General features: G+C 54.7%; 1 protein-coding gene across 3 annotated transcripts in view; it reads right to left on the bottom strand.

Moving 5' to 3' along the window:
• WNT5B (Wnt family member 5B) overlaps nucleotides 1-12,713 on the bottom strand; it is a 94,723-nt gene that overhangs the window by 10,657 nt on the left and 71,353 nt on the right. For 2 of the 3 annotated variants that reach the window (XM_036866194.1, XM_036866195.1), the window contains exons 2-3: nucleotides 3,749-3,901; nucleotides 2,445-2,692 (exon numbers count right to left, since the gene is read on the bottom strand). In XM_036866194.1, coding sequence (XP_036722089.1) covers nucleotides 2,445-2,692; nucleotides 3,749-3,901 — 401 coding nt within the window. Of the gene's footprint in view, nucleotides 1-2,444; nucleotides 2,693-3,748; nucleotides 3,902-6,720; nucleotides 6,780-12,713 lie in introns of those variants that run through there. The other variant, XM_036866197.1, reaches the window with a different exon arrangement.

The raw sequence follows: 12,713 nt of genomic DNA on the forward strand, positions 1-12,713 counted from the left end.
CAGTTCCGCAACCCCCAACCTGGCATCCAGGGACAGGGAGGAGAGTCTGAAGCTGGGCCCGGATCTACACTCCATCCGCGGTGAGCATTGCTTTTACAACATGCCTTGGAGAATCGGGTTGGGTTCCCAAGGCCACCCACTCCATCTTTTTAAAATGACTCTAATCACCAGAATGTTCTTTCTTAGAGTAAGCTGAAAGATGCCTCCCTATAACTTCCCTCTTCTGGAGCTAATCCCTCTTCCATTTGACAGCCCTTCAGGATTTGAAAACAACGAATATGCCTTTTATGTTTTCTCTTTTCCAAGCTACATATGTCTGATTTCTTCCACCACCGTTCTTTAGCAAACACGCTTTGCAGAGCTGAGTCACCCCTCTCAGAATTGCCTTTTAAAATAACGTTCCTGCAGCTGAGTGTAATCCTGCAGACGTCAGGGCTCTGAGGGTCCAGTCCACCATGTAGTTGGATCCTGGTCTGTCCCGGTGAATCCCCTCAGGATCTCCCGTGGTCACTCTGTCTCCTTTGGTTGGGGGCATCATTCGGGCCCTGAGTGCAGGCAGCTCTGCCTTCCTGAGGCAGCACGTGGGCCTCAGGGAAGCCTAAGGACAGACCTCGTGCTGCTCTCAGCAGCAGAGAACTGGGGGCGTCTCTATATGTGAAACAATACAGAGAGGACAAAGGCTGATAAACCAGCAGCCAGGGAGCTCCTGAGAGGTCGTGCATCTTCCCGGGACACAGAGACAGCAGGACAATATCACGTCCTCTGTTCCACAGCTGCCCCGCTACCCGTAGGAGCCTCCCACCTCCCTGGCCTCCCTGGCCTCCAGGCGAGGGGCCTGGTGCCCTCCAGGCCGCTCTGCTGCCCTCTGGTGGTGGACTCTTGCAGTGGCTCAAAGGAAGGCGTCTCAGAAGCCACCGGCCAGACACAGGGAGAGGACTCGCCAGAATGCCTGGGCCCAGCGGGAGGCGGGAGGACAGCTTCCCAGGCAGCATAAGCCTGCAGGGAAGCTGCAAAAGGGGACGGTGAGGATAAGGCAAACAGAGGGGTTCCATTTGTAACAGAATAGGGCAGAGACTGGTAGCGTCTGCTTTCACTGGTCACTCCACCACGCAGACCTGCACCCCACGGAGTTTCTATTCCAGACACGCCTTCTTCCCTAAAGCAAAGCCGCGCTTTTGGGCCTTCACGCAACAAAATTACATGAAAAGGGTCCGGCCAACGTCAGGCATTCACTAGGTCCCAAAGAAATATTAGTTCCCTGACAGTGATTAGGGGATGCCTCTCTCTGCACCCGGGCCATCCTAGTTCCCTCACCTGAAACCCAGCAGGCAGGGAGAGTGGCTAACCAAGACCCTCACCAGGAAGAAGGGACGGACACTAAGCGCATTTGAGAAGAACTGATCAACTATGAATGAATCCCATCTGACCCCCAGGCCTATTGTTTTGGGAAAGTTGCCCAGCAGGACTGTTGCAGGAACTCATGAGCATTCCTTTCAAGGACCTTGCGTTGATGCTGAAGGAAGAAGAGAAAGCAAGTTTCAAAGTGTAATTTCCCTGGACCTCACTTCTCAATGTGGGGCAGGGAGGGAGGGGAAAGGGGTCAGGAGAGGGCGGGGCCTTCGCAAAAGAGGCGCAGAATCCCTAACTCCCCTGGTCCTGGCCTGCTAGAAACCGCAGCCTCAGGGAACTCCAGAATGTTGCCTTTGGGGGGAAGCTGTTGGGGGAGAATGTGAGCCGGGACGTGGTGCTCTAACACCTTCCTTTTATGGCCCTGGGGATAAGAACCAGTAGAATAGGGCCGGATTTCTCGATTTCTTGCCAGGGAGGGGAGGACTGCATTTCAAAAGGACCTAAAACAATTAGACCCCAGATCACACCTCCATCTAAGCAATAGGGTAGCCAAAGAATCCTCGGCCAGGAGTGGGAGAGGGGACAGGACAGGGATCCAGGCAGGGGTGGCCCTCTCATCTTCCTCCTTCAGTCTGCCCCTCCCCGCCCTCACTTTCACACACATCCCCTTTCAAATGAAAAAGCCGGGACTGGATCTAGGTCGGGTTAATGACAGCCATCACCAATTTGGCCCAAAGTTTCTCTCTCTCTCAGTGTCCAAGTGGAAGAGGCGAAGAAACCCTCCGGACACTCAGGGCTGCAATTTTCAGCTCTCTGCCCACAGCTCTAGAGGAGGCCCTGGAGCTGAGACAGGGGTCAGTCGTGGTGGGTGGGCTTCCCGATCTGCTCGAACTCAGCTTAGACCCCTGCCCCCTGCCCAGAGGGAGCGCCTCTAGGCTGCCTGCTCGGGGCCGGGCGGGAAGCAGAGGGCCAGCTGACCCCGGGGCTGGGCGCCAGCACGCCACCCGAGACCACCCCCTTGCACACCGGTTCCCGTGGAGCCCTGGCTCCCAGGCCGGGAAGCACAGCTGCTCCAGCCCCACCCCCCCGCTCACCTATCTGCATGACTCTCCCGAAGACGGAGGCATCGTCCACGGTGCTGCAGTTCCAGCGCCGCTGCCGGAACTGGTGCTGGCACTCCCTGATGCCCGTCCTGGCCCCCTCGCCTATGTAGGCCATGTGCTCCTGGTACAGCTGGCACAGCTTCCGCTGGCCGGCGGAGAGCCCGGGGAGCTGGCTGCACACGGGCTGCGCCCCGATGATGAACATCTCAGGCCTCTGCACCGGGTTCAGAGCCAAAGACCTGCAGCAAGAGGGCCGGGAGTGAGCGCGGCCCAGGGGCAGCGGCAGGCCTCGCACCTGACCCCCTCCCAGGGGGGTTTTCCGCGGGCAGGCCCTGAGCCGGGGGCTTGGGAAGGAAAGTCACCCAAAACCGAGTTCCTGCCTTCAAAGGGAAACTGAGGCACGAACGCAGGCGACGCGTGAGATGTCGAATGCCCGAGACCACCTTGGGCGTCTGGATCCACAGTGACCAGACAGGGAGGAGCACTCAGAGCTGGGAGAAGGCTTCAGGGGGGATGGCCGGAGTGGTCTGCAGGGTGGGCACGCTGTGCGTGTGGCCGCTTCTCTGCAGGAGGAGCGGTTAGGCCACTGCGGCCCAAGGGCAGGATGTGTGCGGAAAGCAGTCCGTTCCTTTCAAGAGAACTCCCCTTAGGCCTTTAAAATCGAAACCAGTTTACATACATGGCCATATGTTCTAAAAGTCTGCACTTCCTTCTCCGCCACACGGCCCCTGCCCTTGCCCTGTAGGGCTCTCCTGCTCATCTAGCAGATACAATAAGGTGCTAAGTCACAGCAGAAGGCCGTGGTTTTGCCATCTGAGCAAAACTGAGAGCAGAGCACAGGCCATGCCAAACAGGGGGCGGGGGGCATGCCTGCCATTCCCCTGTCCACCCGGCGGTGACAGTAATCTTAACAACACAAAAGGAAGCCACACACGCTCCTGCAAATCCCTCATCTGGCCTTCAGACTTAGAAACCGGGAATCCTACTCTCCTTGCCCTCGCCAGCAGGAAAAAAAAAAAAAAATCAATATTCGTATTGATCCGATAGCAACAAAAGAGCTATTTCTAACAACCCATGGAGATGGAGGAGGTCCAGGGAAAGGGGATTTGGACAGGATCAGAGAAAAAGCCAAATGAACTAATCCTTCCTCCTCAGGGAACCTTTACATAGCTCTGGGGGCTTGAGAGAGAAAGAGCGGTCCTCGTTCTCCTGGGGTTGCTGAAAAGGGAATGGCCCCTTCTCCCCTCTTCTATGGCCCAGGGGGCCAGGCTGGGAGGGCTTCAGCCCGCACTCACCACCAGGAGCTGGCCGCGGCCCTTAGCGGGGCCCAGCAGGCGAACAGCGCAGCAGCAGCAGCGAGCAGGGCAGGCGGGCTGGGCATGGTCCGCCTGCGCCCCCCCAGGGCCCGGGGAAGACCCCGGGGACCGACGGCTTCCGAGACGGGCTCCCTGGAGAGAAGAGACCAAAGGGGGCAGTCAGTGTGCGACGCAGACCAGGGGGACCAGGAGGGCCTGCTTCCCGGGGAAGGTCCATCTCTCCCCAGCCTCCCGTCCCACCCTCCCCTTCTCACCCTGGGGGTCGCTCCAGCCTGGGGAGCCCTGCTCGGGACCCGCTGCTTAAGGAAAGAGGGGACTGAGAGACCAGGAAAGGGAGGAAAGCAAGGCATTTGCAGAGCAGGACCGCTCCGGGCGGCATTTAGGGAGATGCTTTGGCTGCTGCTATGCACACCTGCCCTCCTTCCAGAACGTCCAAAGAGACAGGACCATCCCACCGGCTCCTCCCCGGGATGCATCCGTTGCGTGGAGCTAAAAACACCTGGCGAGTTGATTGCCCACAGCCAAACAGGAGCCTCCGCTCTCCATCCGCACCCTTCTCCCGCTAAACGCGTTTTCCAAATCCCAGCCCGAGCCCGCCAGGACAGACAGTAGGCGCAGGGAGGGACTTTTCACTTTCTCGAGCCAGCTCCTCTGGGAAATGTAAAAGCTGCCCCCAGGCTGTGCCGGCGGCGTCCCCTCGGTGGCCCGTGCCTCCTCTGTGCCCTCCAGGAGGGATGGGTTTGCCACCCTCGCATCAGACTGCCTGTTCCCAGAGAACGGCTCTCCCAGAGCCCCTGGAGACAGACGGACCCTGGAGCAAGCCTCTGGCAACGCAACCCCACCTCCTCTCCTCCCTGAGCCCCCATCCAGGGCGTGACCACACCCCCAGGGCCCCTCAGCACCCCACCTCAACGAAACACCCGCTCCCACGCTCCGAGACCACCCCCATCTCACCGAGCAGCACAGGGCCTCCTGGCTCTCCGGGAGGGGCTCTGGGCCATCAGCCTGGGAGATATCTCTGTCCCGGGGCCACCAGGAGAGGGAGGTGGCCGAGCAGGGCCCGGGGGAGCTGGGGCACAGCTGTCCCCACCCCCTCCGGGCTCTTCTTCGGGAGGTCTCCGTCGGGGCGGGGGCACCCGCGGGCAGGTGTGTCGGGCTGGTGGGGGGGCAGATCAAAGCCCCTTTGTCATGCAGAGCCAGCTCGGAAATGATCTGGCCTGGCGGCCGCCGGCATCTCCCCACACCCTGCTTTCCTAACAGACCTCGCCTCCTCTGAAGAGGCCCTCCCCCCCATAAATCCTCCCCGTCCCCCAGGGCAGGAGCTCTGTGAATGCACCGACAGGGCCCAGAGATAGAGCAGAGATAGGGCTGGCACCAGAAGCTAATGGCTTTATGGAGGGGAGGGGACCAGGGCCAGAGTGGGAGGACAGGAGAGAAGCTTCAAAGCGCTTCCTTGTGCAAACACCCTCCACCCCACCACCGGCCCTTCTCGGGGACTGGAGGGCCGGGGCCACTCCCTGTGGTCCCCTCCCTCCCCACACCCGCCGGCCCATCCCCACCACTGCGGAGCTGAGTTCTCTCTCCCAACAGGTGCCCCTTCTCATCCCCAGGCCCCTCTCTCTCATTTCTGTCCCACCCTCTCATCGGGCTCCTGTGAAGCCTCTCCTGCAAGTCCCAGGTTCACCGGAGGCCACGCTGGGCCCGTTTCCGAGGACAGGAGTCAGAGTGGCTCTGACCGCCCAGCTCCAGCACAGGCGCTAAGGCCGAACTTCCCCAAGCCGCTAATCCCGCCCTCGTAAACATCCAAGGCGGGAATCACTCGGGCAGCTGTTGCTACCGCCCTGTGCTTTCCAGCAAACCCTAGGCTCATTAAAAAATATGTTTTAAAAACTTGGAAAAGGAAAACAAAAGACCCTAGCACGTGTGGTGGCTTCCTTCTCTGCTTTCCAGATGTCCGGCACCTGAAATTGAACACTTGTCCCCAAAACACACACACAGCAGCCCTCAGGACCCGCTCTCTCCCACGGACAGACGTGACCCGCCCCCCCCCCCAGCGACTGGCCTCATTGGCATGGGCAGAATGGAAACGTCTTGCCCCACCCGGCTGGGGAGGAAGGAGGCTGTGAGGCCCACGGTTTGGCCGAACGAGCCAGCAGACAGGGCAGGATTAAGCAGGGGGGGTCCAGGGTCTCTCTTTGCGGGGCCAGGGGAGGATGCCACATTCTCAGTCAGGACCCCTCCTGAGGGCCAGAACGAGCTGGTCAGACATCTACTCTGCCCTCCGGCCGCATTATTTCATTCATTCAAAATAGTCGTTCGCCAAATGTGTCTTGGGGGCCTGGTATGTGCCAGAGATACAGCCATGAACAAATAAGTACGTAATATGTCAGGTCCAGTGAACCTCGAGGAAAAATCAAGGGGGGACAAGGATCCAGAATGAGGGTGATGGTTTACCCTGTTTCGGGTCCTTGGGGGGAGCATCCCCCAAACCACTGAGTGGCCAGGTGGGGTGCAGCCCTGCTGTACTCGGGCCCCTCTGCGCACGTCCAGGGTCCTTACTGAGACCACTTTACTGTCACAGCCAAAGGGGTGCATATTTGAATTGGGACTTTTCCGGCCACAAGTTTTCATTCCCTAAGAGGCCGTGTCCACCCCGAGCAGCCGACCAGGAGAGGGGCTTGGGGGCTGAGGCCGACGCAGCAGCCCCGCCCTTGAAGGGGCGTCTCCTTGCTGTCCACACACCAGAGCAGTGACGCCACAGAAAATCCCACCCGCGGGACAAGCGCCCGCCAAGATCACTGGCTGTTCACAAAACCACCCCTGGCTGCTCAGGACTGGCCTCCCCCAGAGCCCGAGGACTCAAGCAGCTTAGGTGTCCCCTAGGAAGAGATGTCACCTCCCACACCTGCCCCCTGGCCCCAGATGGGCCCCCTCCCCACCTGGAAACCTACCCAGAAAGAACAGCCTGCAGGGACCCTTTTCCAGGTTGCCACTGGCTACTTCTTACTCTGCGACCCAGCGAGGAGCTGCTGCCTTGTAATTCAAAGGTCATTTGCAATTTTGTTAACAGTCCTGGCACAGCAGGTAGACAAGCTCGGTGCCTGTGTGAACTCCCTCCGGCTGCTGTGCAAGTGCTGCCCTTGGTCCCAGGAGCTCTGCGGGGGGTGGGGGGAGGGGTGGGGGGAAGGGAGGGGGTACCAGAGCTGCAGGCCTGTGCCTTCCCTCCCCTCCCCGCTATCCAACCCCCCCCCCCCCCACAACCCGGCCACTCCATTTCCACCTCTGTAGAGAAAGGCTCCTCATGGACCTCAGGACACCCGACGACACCTCCTGAGATGCAGGTGCCTTCATCCCCCTTCCCTGCTTTCCAGGAAGTGCTCTCTGCTGTCTAACCCACGGGGCTCCAACACCAGCTTTCCTGCAGCACTGACTGTGCATCATAATGTTTCCCCGGTTGAAAATTCACGGTGGCTCCCAGCCCTTGCGCCCCCAAAACTTCCCAACCTGGCCTCATTCTACCCCCCAGCTCTTTGCCTGAAGTTCCTGCCACGGGGTCCCTATTCCAGTCTCCTCCTGCTCTGAGAACAAGCCCTGCTTCCCCGCCCAAGACCTCATCCTGATCCTCTGCCTCTCCGGCAATCAAACCTCAAACGACTTGCAAGTCCACCACCAAGGTTCACTTCCTCCGTAAAGCTGCCTTTGATTAATCCAATGCCAGGAGGCTCTTTCCCCTGACCTGGCGTTTCCTTAGCCCCTGGAGGATGGTGTCCAGCCTGCACCGCCAAGCCTGCACACGCTGCCTTGGAACTGTGTGTGTTCCTACTTCTCCGGTAGGTCTAGCGTTTGCTGAAGGTCGGATGCGCCCCCCTCCTTCTCCTGGGTGCCCCATCCTGCCTGCTGTACGTACACCTGTCAATAAACAGCTCCTGATTGATGACCAGTGACAATACCTAATACTAGTGAGCATTTATTAAACACCTTCTACATGCACTGAGCCAAATGTTTTACACCCATTTTCCTCATTTAACTGTCACTAAAATTCTATGGTACAGGCTATTTTTATCCTCACTTTGAGCAGGGAAACCACAGGGAACTAAGGCATGGAGGGGCCCGGTAACTTGGTCCTACAGCGATTGAATGGGAGACCCTGGCTTGGAATCGAGACATTTCCCCTCTTGCCCAAATACATCACGTACCATCCCTGGAGCAAAGGCCTTCTCTGCTCTGCTTCCCTGCTTTTCACCACTGCCCTCTTACCAAGAGGAAGGCTGTCCGAGGACAACATCCTGATTTGTAGGAAATAGCCCCAAAAGCAATGTTTATAAAAAACAGGCTGATTACAAAGTGACTAGTATAAACACACACACACACACACACACACACACACACTCACACACACAGCCTTGTGGGTGAAACAAAGCAGACTTTCCCCCAAACAGAATGATACATGGATTGAGAACAGGTCAGGCTGTTTAAAGCTGGAGAAATTAAAATAGAATAATAGGATTTTTTAAAAACTTTTATTTGAAGGATAGTTGATGTATAAGAAATAGAATGATGGTTTTAAAGAGCTGGTGTTTATGTTGAGATGGGAGATCCCAACCAGGCTGAGAGATGAGGGTCGGGAGACAGACCCTGTGAGGTGTGAGGGGTGCAGAGGCGAGGAGCAGTGTGGTTACGGGAAGAAATGCAAGGTTCGGGGAGAACGTGGAAAGAAGTTTCAGATAGCTTGTAACAGGGACTGACCAAGGGACTGCGTCTTCGGGAGGAGAAGACCCTACACCGATGGTGGAAAACTGCATTGCCTTTCAACGAATACGGCTGCCATAGAGCTCTTTCTATTTTACGTATTTATTTTTAATTAATTAATTTTTTTTGGCCACCCCACACGGCGTGTGGGATCTTAGTTCCCCGACCAGGGATCAAACCCGTGCGCCCTGCAGTGGAAGCGTGGAGTTTTAACCACTGGACCGCCAGGGAAGTCCCAAAGGAGCTCTTTTTAAAACTCAAAATCGACCAGAGACTTCTCTGCTTTTTTAAGAAAGGCTCCCCGTCTTCTAAAGGATGAAGTCGGAGCTCCTCAACACGTACGCGAGGCCTTTCAAGAGGCCCCCCCCCCCGGCCGGGCCTCCCACCCTCCCCTGGTTTCCACTCCGCTGGAGGAACCCCCGGCTGTCTGAGGCCTGCCTTCGCCCGTCCCCACGGTTTCTCCCTTTGCACTTGGCTGACCTCAGGACCAGCTTCTCCTCTCTCTGTGCAGGGCAGGCTCCTCTGGCCTTGAGGTCCCATCTTCAACTGACCGCCCGCTCCAGAGAAGGCCCCTCCGTCCTCCTCATCTCCAGCTTCCTGTGAGCGTCTGCAGCAGCACTGAATGTAATGCGCAAGAAGCTGGCGCGCTAATCTGTTTATTCGTGGTTTTGTGTCTTTGCTCTGGAAACGATCTTGTTCACCATCTCCTCCCTGTCATTAGGACAGAACCCAACTGAAAGGAAAGAAAAGCCTTCCTTTTGCTCTCAAGGAAACAGGAGGCGGGACACTAAGGCCCCCACGCGTGGCAGCCCACCGACCAGCGAGAAGCTGCTTCGGTTTCTTATCCTCTTATTTGGGAACCACTGTCGGCTGCAGATGGAGATTTCAGAGACGCCAGCCACGTCTCTACCTTCTCCTCAGAGACTCGAGCACCATCCGGCATCTGGAAATGTGTAAGGTGCTGCTCCCCCAAGGCGCCGTGGTCCAGCAGGGATGACAAACCTACTGGAAAGGCAGGACGGATCAGCCCAAGGACGACCACGTCAGGATGTAGAGTTGGAGAGGGACAGAGCAAGAAGGACGGCATACAGCAATGCGCTTTGGTCCAAAAGAAAACTTCAAGTTGCTTTTGGAAGGGTCCGAGAGATATTGCGATAAAGAAGGCGTGCGGGACTTCCCTGGTGGCGCAGCGGTTAAGAATCTGCCTGCCAATGCAGGGGACACGGGTTCGAGCCCTGGTCCGGGAAGATCCCACATGCCGTGGAGCAAGTAAGCCCGTGCGTCACAACTACTGAGCCTGAGCTCTAGAGCCCGTGAGCCACAACTGCTGAGCCCGCATGCCACAACTACTGAAGCCCATGCGCCTAGAGCCTGTGCTCCGCAACAAGAGAAGCCACCGCAATGAGAAGCCCACACACCGCAACGAAGAGTAGCCCCCGCTCGCCGCAACTAGAGAAAGCCTGCGTGCAGCAACGAAGACCCAACGCAGCCAAAAATAAATAAACAAATAAATAAAAAGGAGTGCGATAATTTCCAATGTACTCAGAACAATTCTTGTTTGTTAAAGTTACGAGTCCCTCTGAAATCTGATATTGAATCCCCACTGAGCATGTAACATCCGTGGTCCAGGGAAACTCCCATGATCACATGCTTCTAGTTTCTTAGGGGGGTCAGTCACCTTTTGACCACGAAATGATGGTTGAGTAAGTCTTCTTAGAGAGCCAAGAAGTACAGACATGAAGATACTGATTGGCTACACCTCTTCCTCGCAATCCTGCCTGTTCTCTGTCCTCCAATTCTCCTCCTGGATCCAGGCCTGAAATCTTGGTGTCCTTCTTGACCCCTCCCTCACCCATACCCTCCGTGTCAAAGCAATTGTCAAGGCCTCTTGACTGTGACTCCCTAATACTTTAAAAATGTGTTCCTGACTCTCCATTGCTACTGCCATACTCTTAGCTACTACAAGAGCCTGCTAACTGCCCTTTTCCCTCCAACAAATTGTGTCTCATACCCCATCTCATCTACTGAATGATTGAATGAATTCCTTCCTCACGCAGTCCTCCAACTTCCAAGGTAACAGCCGGCTACAAGTTTCTCGAAATATGGTCCCCAACTAACAGCATGAGCATCACTTGAAACCCGATTAAGTACAGAGATTCTCAAGCTCCACCCAGACCTACTGAACCTGAAACTCTGAGGGTGGTGCCTAGCAATCCGTTTTTGTTTGTTTGTTTGTTTGTTTTGTTTTGTTTTTTTTTGCAATCCGTTTTAACAAGCCATCCGGTGGTTCTGATGCCCAAGAAAATGTGAGAGCCACTGTCATAGAACCATCCATAGTAATACGCAGCGAATTAAAGCATGCAGTTTTTCAAATAACATATATATGTATGTATGGATGGATGGACGGATGGATGGATGGATGGATTTTAACGGCAAATTTCTACATGAAATGCCTGGAACCAGTGGCTCCTCCCCTGGGGGCTAAAGACATCTGGAGACCACAGAACCACAGAACATGCAGACCAAGCACTGTCTCCAGAATGAGTAAATATGTCCACGTACTTCCACTCTGACAGTCTACGTATATGTACATCCTTGTAATTAATAAAATACTAATTCACTTAAAAGTGCTACTGATGACTGTGGTGATGCTAGTATATTACAATTCAAGGAGTATATTAAAACCATTGGATTATACACTTCAAATGGGTGAATTATATGGTATGTGAGTTATATCTCAATAAAGCTGTGACATTTTTAAAACATGTTCCTGAAGACACAGCAGTTCCACTCTCCTGGAGGAATCTGCCACGTGCACACCAGAATATGTGTCAAGACTAGAACAGCCTCAAACTGGAAATAACACGCATGTCCGTTATAGTTTATTACAAGGTACTGAGTAGAGTTCCCTGTGCTATACAGTAAATCCTTGCTGTTTATCTATTTTATATACGGTGGTATGCATCTGTTAATCCCATACTCCCAACTTATCCCTCCCCACCACCTTTCCCCTTTGGTAACCAGAAGTTTATCTTCTAAGTCTGTGCGTCTATTTCTGTTTTGTAAATAAGTTCATTGGTACTATTTTCTAGATTCCACATGTAAATGATGTCACATAACATCTGTCTTTCTCAACACAGATATTTTTAAATGGGAAAATACCTAATGATTTGAGGGAATCTTTACACACTATCTCAGTGGAAAATATAACTATTTTGTCTCCTGGGGCACATAACTTTTTTTTTCTTGCTTAAAAAAGGGTCCTCACACTTAAAAAGAAACCTCTGCCTTCAGTGAACGTTGGAAAATTTAGGTACAGAGACAGCTGGCTGGAGGGCAGGTGGAGCTGGCAGGGAGGGAAGGGCTCAGGGGGTTCAATGCAAACCATGTGGGCTGGTTACACAAGCGCAAGGCCTGACCCAGCCATGCAAGAAACAGCAGCTACCTCGACCACTCGCTCCAGGAAAGAGGACCTGGCAAAGCCTCCTCTGTCTCTTTTTTTTTGGGGGGGGGGGTCAAAAATTGCTGTTTAGTCCTGTAGATAGCTGTTTCTCTGGCGTGCATTTCTCTCCATAGACACTTTTCTCTTTAAAATATTTTCTTAAGGAGAGACCAGAGATTAATGCAATGATGAACCCAGACTTTATCAGAAAGTTCCATAACCTCCTGCAGAATCCCCTGGTGACTGTTCTCCTTCTCAGTTAAGGCAGCCTCAGCAAGTTCCCCAAGGGTCCCTCTCTGTCCCTGGGTCTCTCTCTAGTTCTTCCTTCTAAGTTTTGCCCAATGAACCCTCTCAGCCTTAAGGCATATAGCATTCCTTTGTGTGATATTTCTCAACAGTTGGTGGAGATGAAAATAAGTAAGTTTTGGGTTTTTTTGGAGGGGGAATCCCAGCCCCACCATCTTACTCTTTGCAGCCCCTTGGGAAGCCTTATCTCGCAAACACTGTGTCGTTTCTCCTGTGTCTCTAGCTTGCAGGACAAATCACATCTTGGGGGTGAGGTGAAGGGTAGAGAGTGGGTGGGTAGGAGTGGTGAGGTTTTAATTGTGGCCTTTCAGAGAAATGTAAAACTGCCCTTCCCCTGAAATGAGTTTGTCCTTCACAGTGATAAATTTGCCACAGCGACAAACTTCCCACTGTTTGGGAAGGAGACAGCAAACCCGCCCCAACTGTGGCGCAGGGTGTCAGCACACA

This window comes from Balaenoptera musculus, chromosome 10 (genome assembly GCF_009873245.2).
Source record: "Balaenoptera musculus isolate JJ_BM4_2016_0621 chromosome 10, mBalMus1.pri.v3, whole genome shotgun sequence".
NCBI classification, from domain to species: domain Eukaryota; kingdom Metazoa; phylum Chordata; class Mammalia; order Artiodactyla; family Balaenopteridae; genus Balaenoptera; species Balaenoptera musculus.